We start from the raw sequence: 23080 nt of genomic DNA, 5'->3' as shown, positions 1-23080 counted from the left end.
TTATCCGATGCAAGACATGTCTAGAGATAGTGACCGTGGCTGTAAGCTGAGTGAGAGTCTCATTCTAAGCTAAATGTATGATCTCGTGTTAGAAGTGATATCTATGTTCGACTGACTTATTTCCTAATCAGGACAGACATGCATCTGTCTTGAAAATGATATGCTGGTTTCACTCCACGTCTGGGCCCTGATCTTTGAGACCTCTTCTTCCCTATGATTTATGCTACCACGTACTTTTGTTACACACTCACACCGCTACAAGTGTCACCCGTAAAAATTTAGAATTTATGCCATGAGGGTCTCGAATTTTCGACGGGAGTGTAACCAAGACCCCGGGGCACTAGTGCTAATTAGCCTCGAAAACGCGTGTTCCGTCGAAGCCACTGGTAAAGGGTGAACCTAGTGTTTCAGATTTCAAGCTTACCTGGGTAGAATGCGGGAAGGTCCGACCGAAATTACTCAAAATCTCCCATCAAAAAACTGGTCTTACAGGAATTTTTCCTCCACATTTTCTTGGGATTCGAGGGAATTCTATCCCAATTCTTGAACGAATCACAATACTCGAATGGGTCCAGGTTACACTTACTTGGGAGATCGGCGGGACTGTCAAAAAATCTTTGGGACATGCACGCCATTTTCCCGAGAAAATACGGGATACGGTAGAGTCGGGACTAGTTACTCTTTCTCGATTAGCAAACAAGTAGAAAGTTTAACAAAGTTCATCAAAGTTGAACTTTAGAATCCATATCAACCTTAACTGGTGAAGAACTTCGGCAAGTAAAGTGCGTAACATGGTCGTGTCCGTAGCCGTTTTGATTCAGACTCCTTTGATTTACCCGCAAGGGATACCACTCCGAATATTCATTGCATGATGTAAATGATACTCCATAGCTATACGGTAATCATTACTCCGAGCTCCATAAACCCCATTTAAAACATTCCCTCACATCGGTGGCACCATCTGTAAGCCCTGCAGCGAGCTACTGGCCGTTATTGATCAGATTTGTCCAAAGGCGCCGGCGGATGCCCGGATAATGTCCTGCGTATCAAAGCAAATGGCGGAGAACATACGTATGTGCTTCGTAAACGAGGCGATAACAATCTATTCTGGTAGGCGAAGGAGCCACTCGGAAGTCTCCACACAGCGCTGTCTAACGGTCTTTTGTCTTTCTTGTCGTAATCACCAGAATTGCGAGTTCTGATTCGAGCAATGCAAGTTAAATTCATCATTTCGAATTATTGTCAAGCCTACAGTTGACCAGTCTACAGACGACGAGTCAGTCCTACGGGTCTTGGTGGCGCTACTGCATGAGCCAAAAAGCTTTCAACGGGGATCATTCGAATGTGCTGGACCCTTGCGCCAACGTCCGATACATCAATTTAATTCCTCAAGGTCCGACCGGATCTCCGTTATAACGGTTTTGCCTAGACTCGACAGGTCAATGAGATTAATGATGCCTCGAATAAAATTGAAAAGCTTTTTTTTCTATCAATCTGTTATTTGCTCTCGGATACAAGCTTGAGATGATCGCCAACGGTTTCTCGCATCACAAACCCCGAGTGCCCCATGAGCCCCATCATCTCTCAATGAGGTATTTAATTCGTCAGCTATCTCCAATTCCAAGTACTTGAATCATGGCCATGTAGAGCTCCGTTTTTTTCTCTTTCATTATCTTCTATAAGTAATTTGTTTATTCGCGGATACTAACTGTAAATGACTAATGAAATGGTACTTCCCATTGACCGCTATCTTGGAAATGAAAGCATTGAATCATGGGAGCTCCAAGCTCACCCGTGTCGTCCACAATGAAGCTCCATAGGAAAGCATTTGAGTCGCTCGGCTTTTCTGGAGGACCTTCCGCGACACTCCTTTGAGGCTAGGAGCCGCCCGTCCGGCGCGGGTGCGCTATCTCCAGTTTTCTTTCCTTCTCCACCGAAAAACCCAGAGTCTGCATACTGTACTTATGGATTTCGTCCCTGACTCCGGTACCGTACAGTTAGTCGGGGTAGCTTTAGCTTTAGCTATAGCTGCAGCAAAGTCATTTTCTAGTTTTCTATCTTTCTATTTGTCTATTTTTTGGGCCTTGCCGTGTTATAAGATCAATTCCATGGTCGTGGTACCGGTGACTTTATTATTTTATTTTTGGTTTATCTTATTTGTATTAAATCAATAGCGTTGGCGTAGTTTTTTTTTCATTTCCTTTTTTTTCTTTTTTTGGTGGCATTTGGCTGCCCCGTGGCCGAGAAGGAATTTACTGTCTGTGCGACAACGGTGGCGGCCAAGGCAACGATAATCAATTCTCTGTAAATAGTAGCAAAGCCAAAAAATGTACGAATATCAATCACAGATAGTCCTGAACTCTGTCAGTTAAATAATTGCTCGTGTGGCAATTTGCTACATTGTGATCACAACTTTATTTTTGTCCCGAGTTCATGCAATGTTTAGGATCGTTTGGCGGAGATATTCTCCCCCGTTCCCGAGTGAGGCAAGGCGCCGGTTTTTCACTAACTCACTAGCTCAGTTGTTGACCTTCTCGAAGAAGGATTGACAGCCTTCCATGCATTACCCTATCCCCCTATCGCTTGGGGGGAAAATTTATCCCTAGCAAATCCACAGACGGGGAATAGTGGTGGAGTTGAAAGGTGATCAAGAAGGGAATGGACTTGGCTGCTTCTACACTCCAATTTCCCACTTTTATGGCACAACTTCCCACTTGGATGAATGGTCAACTGTGATTGGTAGCGGAAGAAGAGGGAATCCCGCCCGACGCTTTTGTCCGTGCTGGGGATAGCGGCAGCCGAGGCAGTGGATTACGCTATGTTTAGAAGCGGCCAATGGCGCCAGGTTGATGCACATTCCAGACGGGCCCCCGAAGGAAAGGATGAGCGACTCGATGCCTTTTGATTCTGGACTCGAAGCGTGCATGCAGTGAGTGGTTTGGTTCGATTGCTGAAGATGCTTTTATTTTATTTTATTTATTTAGTTCATATATTGATTTTCTGTGGTTTGTTTTTGTTTTTCGATTTTTGGTTTATTTTCTGTGGATAATGTGGGTATGGGGAGTTGTGGAATTACTCAAACTTCTGGCAAACTTAACCCACTCAAACATTTGGAAGAGAGAAAAACTTATAGGTTTGTGCCACAAGCTTCGCGTCACATAGAGATAGCACTGGACCTTGCTTTGCGTGGCGTTGTGCAGGTGGGATAAGAGCGGACGAGTCGATGTATCGGATTTGAACTTGATTGATCACAGCTGTGCGTTCCCCCGGATCTACCGCTACCGATCAAAAATGTGCCATCATTGGAATCGGAACACATCACTTGGCGACATAAACCTAGGCCAATCATTGAGAAAACCCAATATTGAAAAATTCAGCTATAGTCTGCACGCTACTGTAGGCGCGATGTCATGAAATGCATGCGCGTGGAACCATGATCCAATGGGTGGACTTGGGGCAATAGGAACTATCTCTCCGGTCGCCACGCTGATTTGCGAACAAAGACTGCATTTCGAGCCTTGCTGATGTCCATAGATGATGCAGCCAATAATAGCAGTAAGCCCTATGGTTCCCTGTGCTGTGCCTCCACAGTCTTGTTCCTGCAGTAGGCCGCGCAACTTGAGAACATCACAGGTGGAGATTTGGATTTGTTTCTGATTTGCCTCTTTGACATGACCCTTACAGCTGGAAAGTCCTGTTACATACATCGTAATACAGATGGGGATTTCGTTCAAATTATACTCCGCACTCCGTCGATGGAATGGCATGGCATGAGATCCTGGAGAGTACAGAACGGTGACGCTTTTCGGTCATCACACTACACCGAGGGTGTCCCCCGTTGTTCTTTTGGCTGACCATGTGAAACTGACCAGGGTGGAACAGATGCGCCATTGAGAAGAGCCAATGCCGGCCGTTTCACGATCTGGTCGCACGCTGGTCGCCACCGTTGATGGTCTTTGATCGGCAGGAAATGAGCGAGGCCTAACTCATGCAGACTACGAGAAGTTGAACCCAATCAGGTATGGATAGACAGATTTTCTGAGCACACACCGAAATGCCCTCTGAACACACACCAGGGAAAGAAGGTTTCCACATGTTGATCGCATGGGTCGAATGTACTGGGAATTGTGAGTCCAAGGTGGTTCAGATTGTCGATCGCAAATGTGTTTAATGTTGTTTCCTGGCAGCCAAAATGACGAAGACGGGACACGCGTGGGGCTAAACAAGGACCAAATTCCTTAGGGGCACGACCATTGGTGTGGTGTTAGCGTGGGAACTGATAAGAGGGCAAACTGATTGCCGCTGTCACCATAGTTGGATCCAATCGCCGTGCACCTCGTGGCCACACCACGCCATTTTCCCAATTTTTAGTTTGACTGTGTGCCTGACATGATTCATTCCTACAAATCAGTGAGAGAATGTTTATATACACGAGGGTATGGCGGTTAGAGAGGAACAAGTAATTCATTGTATGCTTTTTTATTGGTGTTATATCTTTTATACCTCACCACCAATACCATGGACTCATGGGACGGATTTCTTGATTCTTAATGAAATTAAATCAGCACAGCCTCTTCCTCTCCGCATTCCAGCGCGTAGCACTCGTGCGCTGACTCCACTAATCATTTTGGGCGCTCCGACCGAAGTGGGCTCCCTCCCGATACAGGATGCGGGCCAGTGCCCCCGTCCCTTTGGGTAAGTTACAAGCCCCACAAGAGTTACACACCAATCCCGCCCCAGACTGATTTACTGAATTTTGTTTTATTTATTTTCCCTTATTTTTTCCAATAAAATCAAAAAAATCCATAAAATCCATAAAATCAAATCAAATAAAGGTCGACCCACTCAACTTGTGTTGTATAGTGTATCCGTACCCGGCAGTAGAAAGCAGATCACTCATTTAACCCACCGCTGCTGCTCTTACTCCCCTTTTCCCTTCCTTTCCTCCATATCGTGTCTCTCTTTATTTTTTATTTTATTTTTTGATTTGGGATTATTTCTTTTTTTTCCTTCTTATTTCTTTCCTATTCCCACTAGTCCCTCTCGACTGTTTTGGGTTTGGGACGGTTTATAGCAACTTATTTGGACTTCACCTTCCCTTGTCTCCCACTCCGGTTTCCTATCTAATAGGATCCTGTCCTTCATTTTTGAACACACACTACAAACACTACTCGCTACACCTAATACTCGTGTCCTCATCCCATTCATTCTTTTTTACATATCGTGAAAAGGACGCACCCTCGAACCAGCTACATCCCATCTCAACTTACTACACCTAATACATCGTTTTTTGGAATTCAACCTTCGTTGTTGAAATCTATACACAGGTATGAGCACTCAATGGTGGCAAGAGCAAGGGAAACTATGAATTGGGGAAGGAACCCATGGCTGACCAAATTGGCATGAACAGTCTTCTACAATGGACTCAACATACACTTCGGTCCATGGACAACCTTCGTTTGCATACTACGATAACTCTACACAGCAACAAGGTCACTACACTAGCCAGCCATCAGAATTGCCGTGGTATGGTCAGTCACAGTACGCGAATCGGGGAATGGAGCAACCAATCTACCAGTCTCCGGCTATGAACATGCACCAGATGGCCACCACCAACGCTTTCCGTGGTGCCAGCATGAGCATGACCCCCATCGCCTCGCCCCAGCCTTCTCAGATGAAGCCCTCCATCATCGTGCAACAAGGCTCTCCAATCTTGATGCCACTGGACACACGCTTCTTGAGCCATGACATGTACGGATTCCCATCTACGCCACCTCTGTCATCCTCGGTGAGCAGCATTAGCAGCCCTCCGTCCGCTCATGGAACTCTGCACACCCCGATCCACGACAGCTTCTTTGGCTTTGACAAGGTAGAGGGCGTCAAGGAGGGGTGTGAGACCGATGTGCACACCGAGCTTCTGGCCAGTCACGATTGGACCCGCACTGATTCGCCTCCAATGACACCTGGTAAGTGATTGATCAACTAGAGATGTCAAAAGTTAGATGCATATGCATATGGCCTAAACCGTCATATACTTGTATGCAAGGGTCTTCAAAATGTGACAAAGGCTAATCCTGGAAATAGTGTTCATCCACCCGCCATCACTTACTGCAAGCCACTCGGATCTCCTCTCCGCCCACTCTTGCCCCTCGCTTTCCCCTTCTCCGTCTCCCGTCCCCACCGACATTCTCTCCCAATCCCACAGCTTGAATGGGCACCATGGTGCCTCTTTCTGTGACCCACGCCAACTTACGGTCGAGCCTTCGGTGAATTTGGCCACTCCTCAGGACCTTCCTCCTCTGCCGACCCTCTCCTGCGAAGAGGACCAGCCTCGTGCCGTCGTGGGAAGTGCGTCTGTGACCCTCCCCGTCAACGAGAACCCTGCTCCGTCTTACACTTCGTCGAACGAGGACCCTTTGAGCTCCCTTCCGACCTTTGACAGCTTCTCGGACCTCGACTCGGACGATGAGATCAATCGTCTGGTGGAGTTCCACCCCGCCGCCAATGCAGTTTATTTAGGTGACAAGCGCCAGCGGATGCACCAATACCTGGCCGAGGATGACGGATTCCTCAGCGAGCACAGCATCGAGGACTCGGACGACAGCGAAACTTTCGTCCTTCCCAACGGTCCTCCATCTTTCGACTGGACTGAGTCGACTCAGTCCGCCCAGTCCGAGGCCGATGAGGAGGAGCCCAAGACCAAGAAGCGTGGCAACCGCAAGTCATCCCGCAAGACCGTTCATATCGACGAAGAGATTGAGCGCTCAATGTCCGTGTCTCACTCCCACTCCCCTGGAGCTGACAGCTGCTGCACCGACTCGGACCCGACCCCTGTGTCGGTCAACCGCCGCGGTCGCAAGCAGTCTCTGACCGAGGATCCGTCCAAGACTTTTGTCTGCACTCTCTGCTCGCGTCGATTCCGTCGTCAGGAGCACCTGAAGCGCCACTACCGTTCGCTGCACACTCAGGATAAGCCCTTCGAGTGCAACGAATGTGGTAAGAAGTTCTCTCGCAGCGATAACCTGGCTCAGCACGCCCGTACTCACGGTGCCGGATCCATGGTCATGGGTGTCTTGGACGAGGCCTCCATGTCGTATGATGACCAAGACGCCGGTGCCTTGGGGGCCGTCATGTACGAGTCTCCGTCTACCGAGGCCAGTCCCGACCGGCGACAGGCAAAGAAGCGCAAGCGTGACTTCTAAGTCTTCAATCTTGGGCTTTGATGAATTTTTCTCATGAGACCAAGAGCTTCCTACTGCATTTATAATAACATACATTCGGCCTGGGGTTTTTTTTTCAAGGAAGCTCAAGCGTGTCTTGATTGGGTTTGGCGTCTGCGGGCATTTACTGGTGTCGGAAAAATGGTCATCGGTGCATGACACCATTTTGGTTCTCTTTTGCATCTCTTTATCGGAATCGGGTGGAACAAACACGCCCGAGGGCTGTTTTTTTTGGGAGAAGTTCTTTCTATTCATGGGCGTTTTTCGGAATCCATGAAAGGGAGAGGGCGGAAAAAGAACCAAAATAGATGGCGTCCTGTCCACTTCGGTTACAGGTGGCAGGATTTTGGTGTTGGATTTCCTTTGTTATTTCTTTTGTCTTTTTCTCTTTCAACTGAACCTGAACACCAACACGAAAACACAACGTGGGCAGTTCGACTCTCACTCTCCTCCCTCGGACCATTTTGTTTCGAATTTTGGTCCTTTCTCATCCTTTTCTCATCTTTCGCTTTCGTTTCGTTCTGCTCTTTCAACTGTTTATTTCGATGTAATATCTTTTGAGCTTTTCGTGTGCTGGTCACATTCGTGTATAAGTTATTTTCGCCCACCCATTTTATTCTTGTCATTATCCCCCCATTTTCATACCCCTTCTTGTATTGCATTTGCCCTTTTGTGTTGGTCTCAGGTCATCTTCATCCGGTGTGGATTTAGCAACATCAAATTCCAAGCATAATTCCCTCTATATTGATTTCATAAGTGAAAAGTAAAAGGTGTAGGATTCTACGATATTCGAAGTCCAAGTCCACTACCCAAAAGGCATACGGAAGAGGTACAGTCAGACCGCAAAAGTCTGGACATACCACCCTAAGAATTGGTGGACTGTCTATGTCCAAACTTGCGTTCCCAATATACCAGATTATTTATCGCCAACTGGTGTTATTTCCTTATCACACTATCGATAAGACGAGGCGGGGAGAACCAAAAAAACCCCCATGCATCACACTTACCAATAGCTCAATCTAGGGCAGGGATTGGACCTTGGAAGTATACTATTCCTCAATCCCTTCACACCCCAAAATGCCATCTCAATCAACCTCCCAGCGCTTAAACGTCATCGCCCTAATCTCCGGCGGAAAAGACTCCCTCTACTCCATCCTGCACTGCATTCGCAACGGCCACAAAGTCGTCGCATTAGCAAACCTCCACCCACAATTGAGAGAAAAGACCACCGGAAATGACGATGAAGAACCCGATCTCGACAGCTTCATGTACCAAACAATCGGCCACAGCATAATCCCGCTATATGAATCCGCTCTCGGAATCCCACTCTATCGCGCAGCCATCACAGGCGGAGCAGTCGATACTTCAAGAATATACCGACACGATGCCGCAGACCAAGCAGCCGAAACAAGAACAGATGATGATGATGATGAAACCGAATCTCTCGTCCCACTCCTGCGCCGTGTCATGGAAACTCACCCAGAAGCTAATGCCGTTTCTGCTGGAGCTATCCTATCCACGTACCAGCGGACTCGAATTGAGAATATCGCTGGCAGATTAGGTCTTGTACCGCTCGCCTGGTTGTGGATGTATCCCCAGCTCCCGGCGCCGGTTGAGCGGGATGCGGATCCCCTTGCTGTCACTGAGGCGGGTTTGTTGGAGGATATGGCAGCGGTGGGGTGCGATGCTCGGATGATTAAGGTTGCGTCAGGTGGATTGGATGATGCGTATTTGTGGGAGAATGTTTCTGGATCTGGGAATGGCGGGCGGGCGTTGCGGAGACGGATGGCGAGGGGGATGGGGAGATTTGCCGCGGAGGATATTCGGGGGGCGGTTTTGGGGGAGGGGGGTGAATATGAGACTTTGGCTTTGGATGGGCCTAGTTTTCTTTGGAAGAGTAGGATTGAGATTGAGGGGCGGGATGTTGGGACTGGGGAGGGGGGTGTGGGGTTTTTGAAATTGAAGGGGGCGAGATGTGTGGCTAAGTCGTCCGAGGAGGTGAAGTATGAGCCGAGTGATGTGAGGAGACCTGCGTTGTTGGATGCTCAGTTCACTGCTGCGTTGAAGGATGTTTCTGCATCGATTGAGCTGCCAGTGGATACAGATGAGATCATTGGCAAGAATCGTGAACCGGCGCCTGCTTGGTCTGTCTGCGAGCCACGGAACTATCGATCTGCATCAACATGGACGATGGCGAATTTGGTAGCACCGGAAGCTGGACCTGATGCTGGTGAGCAGATGAGTGCGATTGTCGACAAAGTACAGCTTGCGATGAAGTCATTTACTTCTGATTCGGGAGCTAGGTCTACAGAGGACATCGTCTTTGCTACCGTGCTGCTGCGCTCAATGGCAGATTTTACCTTGATGAATAATGTCTATGTCTCGTTATTCAAGAAACCCAACCCCCCTGCGCGGGTCACCGTGGCCTGTGGTGACTCACTCCCATCCAACGTGAAGGTCATGGTTTCCTTTGTGGTGGACTTAGGACCACGCAACAAGCGCCAGGGACTGCACGTTCAATCGCGCTCATACTGGGCACCGGCTAATATCGGCCCTTACTCCCAAGCCATGTCTATCCCTCTACGTGACGAAAGTAGGGTAGTTTACATTGCTGGGCAGATTCCTCTTGAGCCCGCTTCGATGGAGGTGGCCACGGAAGGAAAATCGTGGCTGGAGGATTACCATCTTCGAGCTGTTTTGGCTCTCCAGCACCTGTGGCGGATAGGTGAATCGATGGAAGTGGACTGGTGGCTAGGAGCCGTGGCTTTCTTGACCGGCGGAGAGCATATCAAGACTCAAGCCAAGGTGGCATGGCATCTCTGGAAGAAGATGCACACCCGTCCTGATGATTTAGAGGATGACGATGAGGATGAGGGCCCGCAGCTTGATGCATGGGATATCAAGTACGGACGCCGAGCGGAAGAGCTCATCCCTGAAGCTGGTTCCGTTAGCTTACCCAAATTCTCCGTCCTTGATTCCGAAGATGCCCTTGCTATCCCGCCATTCCTTGCCGTGGAAGTCGATGAGCTTCCTCGGGGCAGTGATATCGAGTGGCAGGGCTTAGGTAGTCGATGCCAACAAGCGAAGCTAGAGAGTAAACAGGACTCAGTCTCTACGAACATTGACGGCAGATACAGCTATATTTGCCAGGAGTTTGGGAGCGATGTATCCTTGGGATCTCTGGAAGACAGACTGCGATCGTTGATGAGCACACATTATCAGACCCAGGATCTCTCTCAGATGGTCATATTCACTACGCAACCCATGGCCGAGGAGCTCTGGTCCGGCCAGTTGGTCCCATGTCGTTCCATCTGGGGCCGCGAAGGGCGACCATTGAAAGCCGCAGTCGTTGTACAGAAAGAGCAAGGCTCTATTTGATTTGCAAAAAGAATCTTGAATGACTGAAATGATGAACGAATTAGAACAAAATGACACCATTTGCTGTTGCGCCGGGCTGGTGAGGAAATCGCCTTTCTGCACAGTACCTGTTTCTTTCCAAGGCTGTTTTCTCTGTCTCTCTCTCTCTCTCTCTCTCTCTCTGCCTTTCTCAAGGATGCATCAAAGTGGTACATATAAAGGAGGGTCATCAACTATTCGTACTCAACATTGAAATAGCCTGAACAGTTGGACTGTTTTACTTCAATGTTCGCAATCTCACGTCGCTGGCTCTGGCTCTTCAAACATTGAAGTATTGCCCATTTTGGAGGGAAACCCTAGAAAAATGGAGCCAACTATCAGCCTATTGAATATACAGAACATATCATATTGAGTGGGGGTGCTTTAGAAAAAATAGGTTCGCATTTCACTTGCCTTCGAATGTTTCCCGCACCACCAATACCAAAGCTCATATATCGCTCTTGGTCCTCCGTAGGGCCCCATCTGTTGGCTTGAGGCAGTGACAAGTCTTTCTCAGTGGAAACATCACCAGGACCTAATCTGCCTCTACCTTCACTGCCACTTTTCCCATCAGGCTCGGTACCCCGGAGCCTATACCAGGAATGACGTTTCCAGAATCTCAACATTCTGGTACCATGCTAGTGTCAAATCAATGTCTGAAGTGATTTAGCGGAGCTATTTCTAATTTTTTGAGGCTAATGGGCCATATACTTACATAATTCACCTAGATTATAGGCGTGTCTTAGTATGTGGGAATCGTGGCGCACACAATTTGGACAGATAAAGAAGCCAAGAGGTGGGTTGCTTGGCATTACCCCAGATTAATATTGACCCACAACTTCATCGTCATCTCCTTTCATTATCTTTTCTTTTCTTGTTCCCCTCGTTCCCCGCATTAGCTCGGTTACAAGACACAACAAAATCGATCAGATGATGGTAATCAACTGGTATTGTGGCTGATCCCACCATTCATCAACTGCCAAATTGAATCCCAGGAGATAAAAGTCGCTCATAGTAAATAAAACCTGCAAACATCCAAAAGATAAGGAGATGGAAGTTGATTGATCTGTTGTAGGTGGGGTTGGGGTGGCTTAATTGCAGCGAATTAGAACCAAATGATACCGGATTGGCACCCCGTATTATCAGCGTCATCGTTCAATCCCCTGCAGATTAATGCCCCAGATTCGACCCAATAGTGCTGGATGAGAGAGATAAGCTTTCTGAAAAGTTCACATGGGGAGAGCTTAGTCCGAAATACCAAGGGAAAAGAAACCCAAAATAGTTAGGAGCAGAATTTGATAGAGATAGTAGAACTATCAACGAATCATCGTTCTGTTGATCGGAATCTTCGTGTGTCATGGTGTGATGCTTGATACCGGACCACAAGGTGACCATTTCTATTGGTTCTGAAAACATAGTTCGTCTTATCTCTGAGTCCCTTCTTTGAAATAGTATAATGGAGACGGGTTCACCGTCAGCCTTGCTGCTTTTGATCTAGACCATGTCCAATGCTGGGCAGAGCTCAATTTTGACTTTTAAAACTTCCCAGTCGCCCCCGTAGCGCATCATCTTTCTTGTACTTATACATACACGCTTGCGTGGACAGAGCAATACGTGCTCCTTGCCTGTACCACAGGCTGTCCAATAATTTCCGGAAAATTATTCCATTACCATCTGCTGGACTAACATTTCTCTTCTCCTCGACAATGTCTGCCACAGCGTTAACCAATCCAGATCCAGAGTAAGTTATGAGCTATGCACACTTTAAATCTGTTTATACACAACCTTATTGATAATCATACAGCTGGCTCAATAAGGGTGATCAAGCCTGGCAGTTAACGGCTGGTACGCTGGTTGCTCTTCAGTCGATTCCCGGACTTGCGATTCTCTATGCAGGGTTTGTCAAGAAGTATGTGTGGATGTTGTGGAACTTCACTATCACAAACTAATTATTTATATAGAAAATGGGCCATTAACTCTGCATTCATGGTACGCTCGTTGTTCAAAACGTTTCGATCGATGATAATCTTCTAAACAATTCCAGGTATTCTATGCTTTCTCCGCTACCCTTATATGCTGGGTTATCTGGGCATACAAAATGGCATTCGGCGAGCAATGGGGCAAGTTTCCTTTGTTGGGAACACCCGGTCCTGTCCTAACCATGAAACAAAACCTGGCGCAAGCAACCTTACCAGCCGCAGATATCACAGCAAATTTCAACTTGTCAACTATGATCTACTTCCAATTCGTCTTCGCGGCTATCACAGTCATCATTCTGGGAGGATCTCTGTTAGGCCGAATGAGTCTTTTGGCATGGATGGTGTTTGTGCCCCTCTGGATCACATTTAGTTATACTGTTGGGGCGTTCAGGTTTGTCGTCTAGTAAATGATTTGACGGATGAAATGGGTTAACTGATAACACGTGCAGTCTTTGGGGCGGGGGATTTCTCAACAAGATGGGAGTCCTAGACTATTCAGGCGGATATGTCATTCATTTGAGCTCTGGTACTGCTGGTAAGTCAGCGAAATGACTTCGATACCTTGAAAGTACTTTTCTTTTCCAACACAGCGTCAATTATAGGGTTTACCGCTGCATTCTGGGTAGGTCCACGCTTGCAACGCGATAAGGACTCCTTCTACCCCAACAACATTCTTCTCATGTTGGTCGGCGCGGGGATACTCTGGGTATGCTGGAATGGTTTCAATGGAGGTGACCCCTATGCGGCAAGCCCTGATGCCGGTGTTGCTGTTCTCAACACCAATATTTGTACCGCTATGAGTCTGCTCATTTGGACTATGCTGGACTACATTTTTCTCGGGAAGCCATCTGTCATAGGTGCCGTTCAAGGGGAGATCACTGGCCTTGTGGCAATCACCCCCGCTGCTGGCTTCGTCGCAGGCTGGGGCGCTGTCGTTATTGGAGCTTGCTCAGGCTCAATTCCTTGGATATCGATGAACGTCTTAGGAAGAATGAAATGGATGAAAAAGGTGGATGACGTTAGTAAGTATACATGTGGAGATCTGACATGCTCATGATAGAGTCAACTGACCGTGTTGATTTTAGTGGGAGTGGTTCATACTCATATGGTCGCCGGATCCCTGGGTGGTTTCCTCACAGGAATCTTTGCTACTATTGATGGATGTGCCGCGTTTGGTCTTACAAATCCCGGTGGCGCGATCGAAGGTAATGGGAGACAAGTATGGCTGCAAATTGTGGGTGCCTTGTTCATCATTGGCCTCAATATATTCATGACGACATTGATCTGCCTTTTCATTCAATATGTTCTACGCATACCGTTGCGTATGACTGAGCAACAACTGCTTGTTGGCGATGATGCAATCCATGGTGAAGAGGCTTATGCATTATTTTTTGAGGGTGAGAGGAGCCACATTAGCATTAATGCTAGTGGGCTAGAGAGTGGCCACATCATCGACAGTCAAAGTATGGCACACGCAGAGAGCAGTGGTAATGGAAGTCCAGGATCTCCCACAAATGAGGGAAAGAAGTCTGCGTAAAGGGTGTGGGTTAGCAGATAACAAGATACAAGTATTTAATGGAGAAGTACATAGAAATATAAAGATACAATTACACATATTCAAGCCAAAGTATGGTCCTCAAGATATCTGTCTACCGCTCTTAGGCACATTGGTATGGGGTAGATTTGGACATATGTTGGAAACCCCCAGCTCCCAGCCCGACTTTGGTTTATTCATTTTCAGGATCATTTCTTCACATTCTAGAAAAACTTCGACTATTTAACTAATACTGTTGGAAAGAACGTAGGAGATATGGACCATGTGGTAGGAGAAGATATAGGAGACTAGTAAAAAAAAATACAACCTAAAGGCTAAATGAGAAATTCAAGGTAGAATGGTATGATTAGATATCTTTTCATAAACATATATTATGAAGCAAAGAAGATCTCAGAAATGACGGTGATCGTACATAATCATGCCTGAGCATGTGATAGGCAAAATCCCTTTCCGCGTTGAGTAAAGATAACAACATCCACTGTTCTGCTCCGACGCTTTCAACATCTCGGACTTTTTCTTTTTTTAACTTTTTTTTTTGCTTCTTTCTTTCAGATCTGCAGGAAGATTAATTTTGATTCTCCCCGCTTCCAAGACTTCCTCTCATCTTCGCCGTCGCTCATTCTATCTCCCAGGGATGACGTACCCATCGATCTAGGAATGGCGCTATGAATTCACCGCGGGGCCAGGAGGAACAGGATGTGCTCACACGCACCAGCACACCTGCCACAAACTCCAATTTGATCGCCGAAGACCTGCGGCAGTTCACTCGTTCTCCGCATCCCTACCACCACAGCCGACGCCTCGGATCCTGCACTCCCTCGGAACAAGGCGACCGCCTTCAGCCGCTCACTTATTCCAAGTTCTCGCGCACACCTAGCGACAGTGGCACCGAGGCAGACGATGAGAGCACAGGAATATTGAGAGGCCTTCCTGCGCCGCCGCTCCGACCGCGAAAGGGTCTGCGCTCCGGTGGAAATGGCTTTGTGGACTCCGATGCTTGGTTACCTTCCTTACATCCGTGGCCATCACTTGCACGGCAGTCTACCCGTGCTTCCCGGAGGAGTTTGGACGAGAAACAGGCAGACGGAGAGGCAGAGAAGACTCGGCAGCTTAAAGCGAAGAGGCGGGTTGAGATCTTGCGCCGGTTGCTAGAGACCGCGCTTCTCCTGTCGGTGGGGGCGGTAGTTCTATTACGGAGAGAAGCGCGCTCACTTGCGTGGGAATGGAAGAAAGGTACGGCGACTTTTTAAGATGAACTGGCGGAAACGTGCGATTGTTACTGATTGTGGCGCAGAGCTCATTACCCACGGTTTATTACTGATCGGGCTGTATGCTTCATATCCTGTCATCTTCCGTGTTGCAAGGAGACGGGGACGGTCAAATGGATCCCAACGCCCATTCTTTCATATTCCCGCGAGCTTCGATCCTGCTCCGCTCCTATACCCGATCTTCATTCCGATCTATGTTTCGATATCGCTGGCGAGCCACCGCCCCGCCTTGATCATGCCAAACATCATCCTCAGTCTCTCCTCTCTCCCCGCACCGGTCATACCATTACAGCATTGGTCCAATGGCTCGAGTCTTCTACATTGGATGCTTACAATAGTGCCGATCCTCGTTTCGGAACACTTCTCTCTTGACTCTACCATTCCCAAACCGCTGACGCTCCGCGGGCACGATGCGGAATCATTGATTCTTCTTTTTCCTTTGCATCAAGCGTTGATACCCACTTTAGACTTTTTGTTGACAACCAGCGTCCTTCCCGCCGAGCTTCAGCTGTTAGCCACTGCGTTGTTGAATTTGTACTTGTTTGCGACCTCGCCACAGGCGGAGATCTTGAAAGCGTTGTTATGGCTAGGCGGGATGTGTCTATTTGCTTTAGGGCGGGATGTCTTGCGTTGGGAGGTTATCCTGGCCCGGATACCTAGCTGGAAGTTCCGCCGCTCATTACGCGGTTCGCAATCGCCAAGGCGATTCATAAACATGATGGACCATCGTCTATGTCAGAGGCTGAGTGGGACGGGCGCTTCCGATGAGCCTACATCGGACAGTGATGGTCCCGGTACGGTTCCGATGCCGCGCAAGGCGAAAAGCATGCGTGAGAAAGCCCCCTCCGCCGAGCCCGTGCCTACCGCTGGCAATACTACAGCGGAGGAAGGCTTTGAAAAGCACCATCGCACTGCACAGCGACAGCGCCGCCGGCATACCATCTCCGTTCTCGACGAGGCTGTGCAAGAAGAAGAACGAGTCCGGACCACGCCCGGTGGCCGGCGCAAGAAATTAATGGGCCCTGGGCTCGCCTCATTTCTATCGCTGACTGCAGCGCAGGCGCAAGTCCGAAAATGGTTATATGCACTGTACATCTACACTGCGTCACTATTCATAATTTTGGGACCCATTCGAAAATACGTGGCCGACCGGGCCCTGCAAGGCCAAGATCCATTTGGATGGGCCATTGGATACATGTTTGGCAACATATCTGCGGTTCGCTTCTGGGTGCTAATGCTGAATTTGGAGTACTGGATCCAACTACCGCCGCGCCCAGACGCGGCACTGGAAGATCCATCTTGCTGGTTTGGGCGGATAGAACATATCCGTCAAACTAGTTTCGGGCCTGCCAACACTCGCCTTTTGTTGAGTGCATACTGCATCCTGGTACTAGTGATGGGATTGGCTGTGGTATTCCAGCTAAGCTCGGTCGCTGAGGTGGACACACGACGCAAAGTATTCCATGGAATGATGGTGTTGATGTTTTTGCCTACGGTGTTTGTGGATCCGACCTTTTGTGCCCTGGCACTAGCAGTGGCACTTTCGATCTTTTTGTTACTGGACCTCTTCCGGGCATCCCAGTTACCTCCCATCTCTCGGCCATTGACCTACTTCTTGGCACCATACGTAGACGGGCGCGACCATCGTGGGCCTGTCATTATTTCGCACATATTTCTGCTAATCGGATGTTCTATCCCCCTTTGGCTATCGCTTTCCGATCTCGATCGCAATGATCAGGGCCCATGGGCTGGCTGGGACGTGCCTGCGCGAGACGCCAGCATGGTCAGTGGAGTCATCTGTGTTGGGATGGGTGATGCAGCGGCATCGCTTATTGGGCGTCGCTACGGAAAATTGAAGTGGTTTTGGGGCGGGGGCAAGTCGCTGGAAGGCAGTGTGGCTTTTGTGGTAGCGGTCAGTGTTGGATTGTTGGCTGTTCGTGCCTGGCTGATGGTGGGAGGATGGCCAGTGGCTGGCAGCGAATGGATCGAGGCACCGACCTCGACTGTTCGGTTTTGGCTCTGGACTGCCTGCAAGGCCGGGTTAGCGGCAGGTGGAACGAGCGCCACCGAGGCGATCCTAACTGGCTGCAATGATAACGTCGTGGTGCCCGTAGTGCTGTGGCTGTTGGTGCGGGGCTTAGGTGTTTGATGCCTGGAGATTAGTGGATCCTTGTATAGAATGGCGGAAACTTTTCGCCTTTGTAAATTCTGTATACTAAAATTATGACTTATGGATTCAATCTATACGACTTTCTTTCATAGTGATTGATGTATTTTGACTCTAGTCTATCTGGTTTTCTGCCTTGCGATAAGCTTTTAGGGGGTTATCAGTGCCGATCTCGGGCTTTATCTAATCGCGACCAATCGATATCTCTCCCCATATTTAGTGACTTCGGGGGATCAAAGTAGCTTGAGTACTCTCACTTGGCGCCTGCATGATCTAGTTTTCCCCCTTTTCCCCATGAATTCCCATGTCATCAATCTCTCTCTAGCTTATTCTTATTTTTTCATTCTTTCTTGTTTGTTATTTCTAGCATTCTAATACTTTCAAAATACTTGAGACAACTTGAATTCATCCGATCTAGTGACCCACCCCTCCTGACCGCCCTCGCCCTATCACACTCATTTCCATTTGGCGGTCACACCCCTCACGGTCCTTGGGTCCAGCTCTCCCGCCTCAATCATCACATCATCCTTCTCTCTCATTAGACCTTGTATTTTCCACAACTTTGGTTCACCTCCCCCCTCTTATACTTTCCCTATTCCAGAACCTCCCAAGCTGCCCATACGCCACCATTTGGCTCACTTGTGCTCTAAACCATTATTGGAGAACTTGAACACACCATTTATCTTCTAGATCGCGAGTCTAGGTGCTCGTCATCTAAAGTCTGCTTCACAGCGACTGAGCCGCTTGAACCGGTCTAACCGCGCGGCAATACCTACAGGTTCTTTCCACACTCATTCTCCCGGTAGTCCCTCGTCCTTCCGTTCTTTCAGGACTACCGAGAGCTACATCTGCCTTCTGGCTCCCCTGATGGGCTTCTACCTGTGTCCGGCGTCTTCAGTACTTCTGCGGTAGTTGTGGTTGACAAGGGGTGGTTGAATACGGATCGTTCCCAAAGCTTCTCTGTGTTGCACCAGAGCAGCCTTCCCGCTGCTCCGCAGCCATGACTTCCCAACACTCCCGGAGGTCTCGCGAGTCAACGCGCCCTGAGATGTCGATCGGGCGATACACACGACTCGACGAGATTGGTCGAGGAAGCTTTGCAACGGTCTACCAGGGCGTTCATACTGTGAGTTACAGGTGTTGATCTCTTGGAAAGCATCTTTGACACTAACCTGTGGTCCTAATCTAGAAATCACGCACCTTTGTAGCCATCAAGTCCGTCAATATGTCAAAGCTTAACAAGAAGCTCAAAGACAACCTTTCCTCCGAAATCGATATCCTCAAGGGCCTACACCATCCGCATATTGTCGCGCTCATCGACTGCCACGAGTCAACTTCACACATTCACTTGGTTATGGAATACTGTGCCTTGGGAGACTTGTCACTTTTCATTAAGCGCCGTGATACCCTTGCTGGCCATCGATACACCCGCGATATGATCGCCAAGTACCCGAATCCCCCAGGTGGAGCGTTGAATGAGGTCGTGACTCGACATTTCCTGAAACAACTTTCTAGCGCTTTGCAGTTTCTTCGAGATCGAAACCTCATTCATCGAGATATAAAGCCGCAAAATCTCCTGCTTTGCCCTTCACCTTCCTCGTACCGGAGTGGCACGGCCCAAGCCATCCCGTTCAAGGGCAGTGATGACTCTTACGAGCCGATCACAGGTCTTGAATCCTTACCAATGCTCAAGATTGCCGATTTCGGGTTTGCGCGGTCCTTACCAGCGACTTCACTGGCAGAGACTTTGTGCGGCTCCCCGCTTTATATGGCGCCTGAAATCCTTCGGTACGAGAAGTATGATGCGAAAGCTGATCTATGGTCCGTTGGAACTGTGCTTTATGAGATGGTTGTGGGGCGACCTCCATTCAGGGCTACAAACCACGTCGAGCTCCTTCGCAGGATTGAAAAGGGAGAGGATCGAATTCGATTTCCAGAGGATAACCCAGCCTCAGATAATATCAAGAAATTGATCCGGGGCCTCTTGAAGCGGAACCCAGTCGAACGATTGAACTTCCCCGAGTTCTTCAATAACAATGTTATTATCGATCCAATCCCTGGATTAGTGGCTGATGACGCACCCCAACCGCCGCGACGTCCATCTGCAGATGATCTTAATGAACCGAGACCATACAGGACTGGGCCTCAACCGGATTTGAAATCCGATAAAGATTCACCGTATTCTACGGATCAAGAACCCGCGACATATCCCCCTCCCCATCGACCATCCGTCAATCATCAAAAATCTACAGACACCCCATTAAGTTCCTCACCGATGCGTCGGCTGGGAAGTACAGACAAGCCAGCTTCGGGCGTTTCTAAGCAGAATACCCGTGGTAGTACTATGCCCCAACGACCAGCTGCAATCGCCTATGCCACAGCCCCTGGGCGACAGGAGCTTGTTGATCGAAACGCTGCGGCGGATGCGATGGAACGACAGCGAAACCGCAATACGTACTCCGGACCTTCTAAGTCACAGGTTGTCCGTTCCCAAGAGGAACACGAACGAGCGGCTCAAGAAGTGGCCTTTGAGAGAGACTACGTTGTTGTGGAAAAGCGAGCAGTCGAGGTCAATGCCTTTGCTGACGAGCTGGCGCACAGCCCACGAATTCAAGGTGGATTTCCTCGGGGGCCGACAGGCGCTATGTCTCGACGTGCAACGACACAGGGACTGCCAAGCGTATCATCAAATTCTCCGCATGGAAACGCTTCCAAGGCTATGCAGATTATTACCAATCGTGCCCGAGCAGACTCCACCCATCAGCGCCAGCATTCATATGAGCGTCGGTACGGACAGAGCCCAACGTCGGCGACATCGGCAATTTCCAAGGCTCTAAATATGGCTAGCGGCCGTCTTTTCGGCATGGGGTTTTCACCTCCGATGGCTGTCACCAAAGGAGGGCGATCGCCACCTCTAGCCTACAATCCATTCCCGGCCTACCCCTCTGCTCAAACGAGTCTAATGTTAATGGGAGAGGGACCTAAGACTAATGCCGCTGTCGATGAAGACTACAAGACAGTTTCGGTCATTGAAGAATGTGCGACCCGTAGTGACGTTGTGTATGGATTCGCTGAGGTGAAGTACAAGCAACTTATCCCCTTGGCACCTTCAGCTCACCCCGATCATCCAAGACCATCTGGAACTGCCGATGCTGATGATCATGGTGATGACGGCTTGACCATCGACGCTATTGTTACCCTATCTGAGGAAGCGCTGGTTCTGTACGTGAAAGCCCTTTCATTACTTGCAAAGTCTATGGACATTGCAGGGGCATGGTGGTCCCGGAAAAACCGAGAAGAGGCCTATGGAGACCATTCGAGCCGAAGCGATGGTACAAGCGCCTTGGCTGGCACTCGGATCAACAATGTTGTTCAGTGGGTCCGAAGTCGGTTCAATGAAGTACTAGAGAAGGCCGAGTTCGTTCGCTTGAAGCTCATTGAAGCTCAAAGGCGATTACCACTCGACCATCCCGGCCATCCAGATAACCGCTCTGTCGGTTCTACTACGGCCTCTTATGGATCAGCCGACGTTGTTGTTAGCCCGGGAGTCACCGCCGAGAGGCTGATGTATGACCGGGCATTGGAGATGAGTCGTGCTGCAGCCATCAACGAATTGACCAGTGAAGATCTAGCCGGCTGCGAGATTGCCTATGTTACTGCTATTCGTATGTTGGAGGCAGTCCTTGAGGATGACGGATCACAGTCGAGCTCGGGTGTTTCGGGTGATCAGCAAGGAACCTCATACGCCAGTGACAAGACTTCAGATGACATGCAGGGGGAGGATCGCCAAGTGCTCGTTAAATGTAAGTGATGATCATTGGTCATTGATTATTTATCAATTCTGTCCAAGTGCTAATGTCCCGCGTAGTGGTATCTAGCATGCGTGGCCGTTTGACATCTCTCCGGAAAAAGCTTGCTGTGCTCTCCAAACGATCATCATTGCCAACACCCACCATGGGTGGTGGTCGAATGCCATCTTCCAACTTGGTCCCCATCTCGCACGCCACTGGAGCCACGCCACCTCGATGAATTTTTAATTTTATTCTCAGCCAAGAAGCAATGCGTGCTGCTTTGTTTATATGCCATTGTGGCCTGATGACCTTTGCGTCTCTTTCCTCTTTATCTCCCTCGAGGGATTAATCCTTTACTTGGGTTCGACCTTTAACTGTCGCTCACATTTTTCATGATGCCCTCGATTCTTGTCCAAATTTTATAACATCCGCCATATATCCCATGCACACGGGAACAGGAGTTGAGTCGTTTTTGTATTTTTTTTTTTTCCCATTTATCAAGTTGCTTTGGATTTGCTTCTACTGGCGTTGATCTGGCTTGGTATACAGATTGACCCTTTTCTCATTGTTGTTTTATTCGTGTTGTCTTTGAACTTTATGCACTAGGCCTGGGAGTTTGGTTATGAATGAAGATCATGATTGGAATGGAATTGGTGGATTTACTTGCATATATGTGATGCCTAGATGAGACATGCTTTATTTCTGAAATCTCCAGTCCTGTGCCTAATATTTACTAATTGTATCGCCTTACCACAAAGGTTTAAAAGAGTAATGATAAAGTAGTACTGTATGCCCGATTTCTCTACGTTGACCGGTTCTGGATGCTGTAGAAAGTATAATATACTTTGCCTTGCCAACATCTGACTCGATTATGCATTCACCCAGGGATTCTGGAAGGGATCAATGCCATTTCTGAGTTCACTGATCCTTCAACTCAATAAATGCTACCTCGTTGCATCATCTAAGCAAACCTTTGAACCAATGGCGTGATCAATTGCTATGGGTCATTATTTGCTTTTTTAGCTGTATCATAAGCCCCGGTTGGCACTAACGGCTCCTTTCAAATTTGAAGGGTTAGTAAATACAACTGAGTAGTAATAGACCTCGAAACATCTGAAACGACGAGATTTGATGCACATGTGGGCCATCAATCATTATCATTATCATTATCTCAGTTTCTTGGATTCGAGGTCAATCGGAACTCAATTATGTATGATCATGATTTTAATCATTCACTAAATCTGAGCTTAGACCCTGTCGATCCATCCGGAGGACACGGCCTGAACCATAAAAAGCTCCGAGGGTCGATCTAACTCTATCTAGAAGGCGACCAGGGTCGATCTCAGGTCTCGGCCAGTCTAGAGCGATCGCTAAATGCAGACTTAAGGTACATCAATCTGAGCAGAAAGTGAATAGGAATATCTATCCGGATACATTAATCTCTTTAAATATTCTCATCTCTCGTTTCTTGTCATTTTATTGAACCAGGAAGTAACATATTCCACGCACATCCCGAGACTCGATAGACTGAGTAGCTTAGGACCCACTATCGCCAGCCATCAATTGTGCCTTGGAAGGTGGCATTCAGAAGGGCTGGCCAATTGCATCACATCAGCGGCAGCACGCCATACTATACACCGCGGTGATTCGTAACTTGACCGCGGGATTGCACTCAAATCAGTTGGAGTAAACATAATTCATCTG

At 48.4% G+C, this 23080-nt stretch overlaps 5 protein-coding genes across 5 annotated transcripts; all 5 read left to right on the top strand.

The window, feature by feature from the left end:
• Positions 1-5419: 5419 nt before the first annotated feature.
• sebA (putative C2H2 transcription factor (Seb1)) lies at positions 5420-7202 on the top strand (the record flags this gene model as incomplete). The annotated part of the gene is made up of 2 exons (XM_057140205.1): positions 5420-5966; positions 6085-7202. 2 exons carry the CDS (start codon positions 5420-5422, stop codon positions 7200-7202), a joined length of 1665 nt encoding a protein of 554 aa, XP_056994211.1.
• Positions 7203-8297: 1095 nt separating this feature from the next.
• N7520_006270 (diphthine--ammonia ligase family protein) lies at positions 8298-10598 on the top strand (the record flags this gene model as incomplete). Its single annotated transcript, XM_057140204.1, has 1 exon — positions 8298-10598. The coding sequence occupies one exon, from the start codon at positions 8298-8300 to the stop codon at positions 10596-10598; it is 2301 nt and encodes a 766-aa protein (XP_056994210.1).
• A 1724-nt stretch (positions 10599-12322) lies between these two features.
• N7520_006269 (ammonium transporter) lies at positions 12323-14132 on the top strand (the record flags this gene model as incomplete). The annotated part of the gene is made up of 7 exons (XM_057140203.1): positions 12323-12357; positions 12421-12525; positions 12578-12605; positions 12661-12986; positions 13045-13130; positions 13198-13617; positions 13681-14132. 7 exons carry the CDS (start codon positions 12323-12325, stop codon positions 14130-14132), a joined length of 1452 nt encoding a protein of 483 aa, XP_056994209.1.
• Positions 14133-14815: 683 nt separating this feature from the next.
• On the top strand, positions 14816-17567 carry N7520_006268 (putative phosphatidate cytidylyltransferase; the record flags this gene model as incomplete). Its single annotated transcript, XM_057140202.1, has 2 exons — positions 14816-15383; positions 15445-17567. The coding sequence occupies 2 exons, from the start codon at positions 14816-14818 to the stop codon at positions 17565-17567; spliced, it is 2691 nt and encodes an 896-aa protein (XP_056994208.1).
• A 1018-nt stretch (positions 17568-18585) lies between these two features.
• Positions 18586-21614, top strand: atg1 (serine/threonine protein kinase ATG1; the record flags this gene model as incomplete). The annotated part of the gene is made up of 3 exons (XM_057140201.1): positions 18586-18711; positions 18775-21388; positions 21454-21614. The coding sequence occupies 3 exons, from the start codon at positions 18586-18588 to the stop codon at positions 21612-21614; spliced, it is 2901 nt and encodes a 966-aa protein (XP_056994207.1).
• Positions 21615-23080: the final 1466 nt, after the last annotated feature.

Source organism: Penicillium odoratum (assembly GCF_028828045.1).
Source record: "Penicillium odoratum strain IBT 22623 chromosome Unknown utg000005l_segment0_segment0, whole genome shotgun sequence".
Classification (NCBI taxonomy): Eukaryota; Fungi; Ascomycota; class Eurotiomycetes; order Eurotiales; family Aspergillaceae; genus Penicillium; species Penicillium odoratum.
Note: the sequence above shows the minus strand (reverse complement) of the source record. Positions and strands in the feature narration are given on the sequence as shown.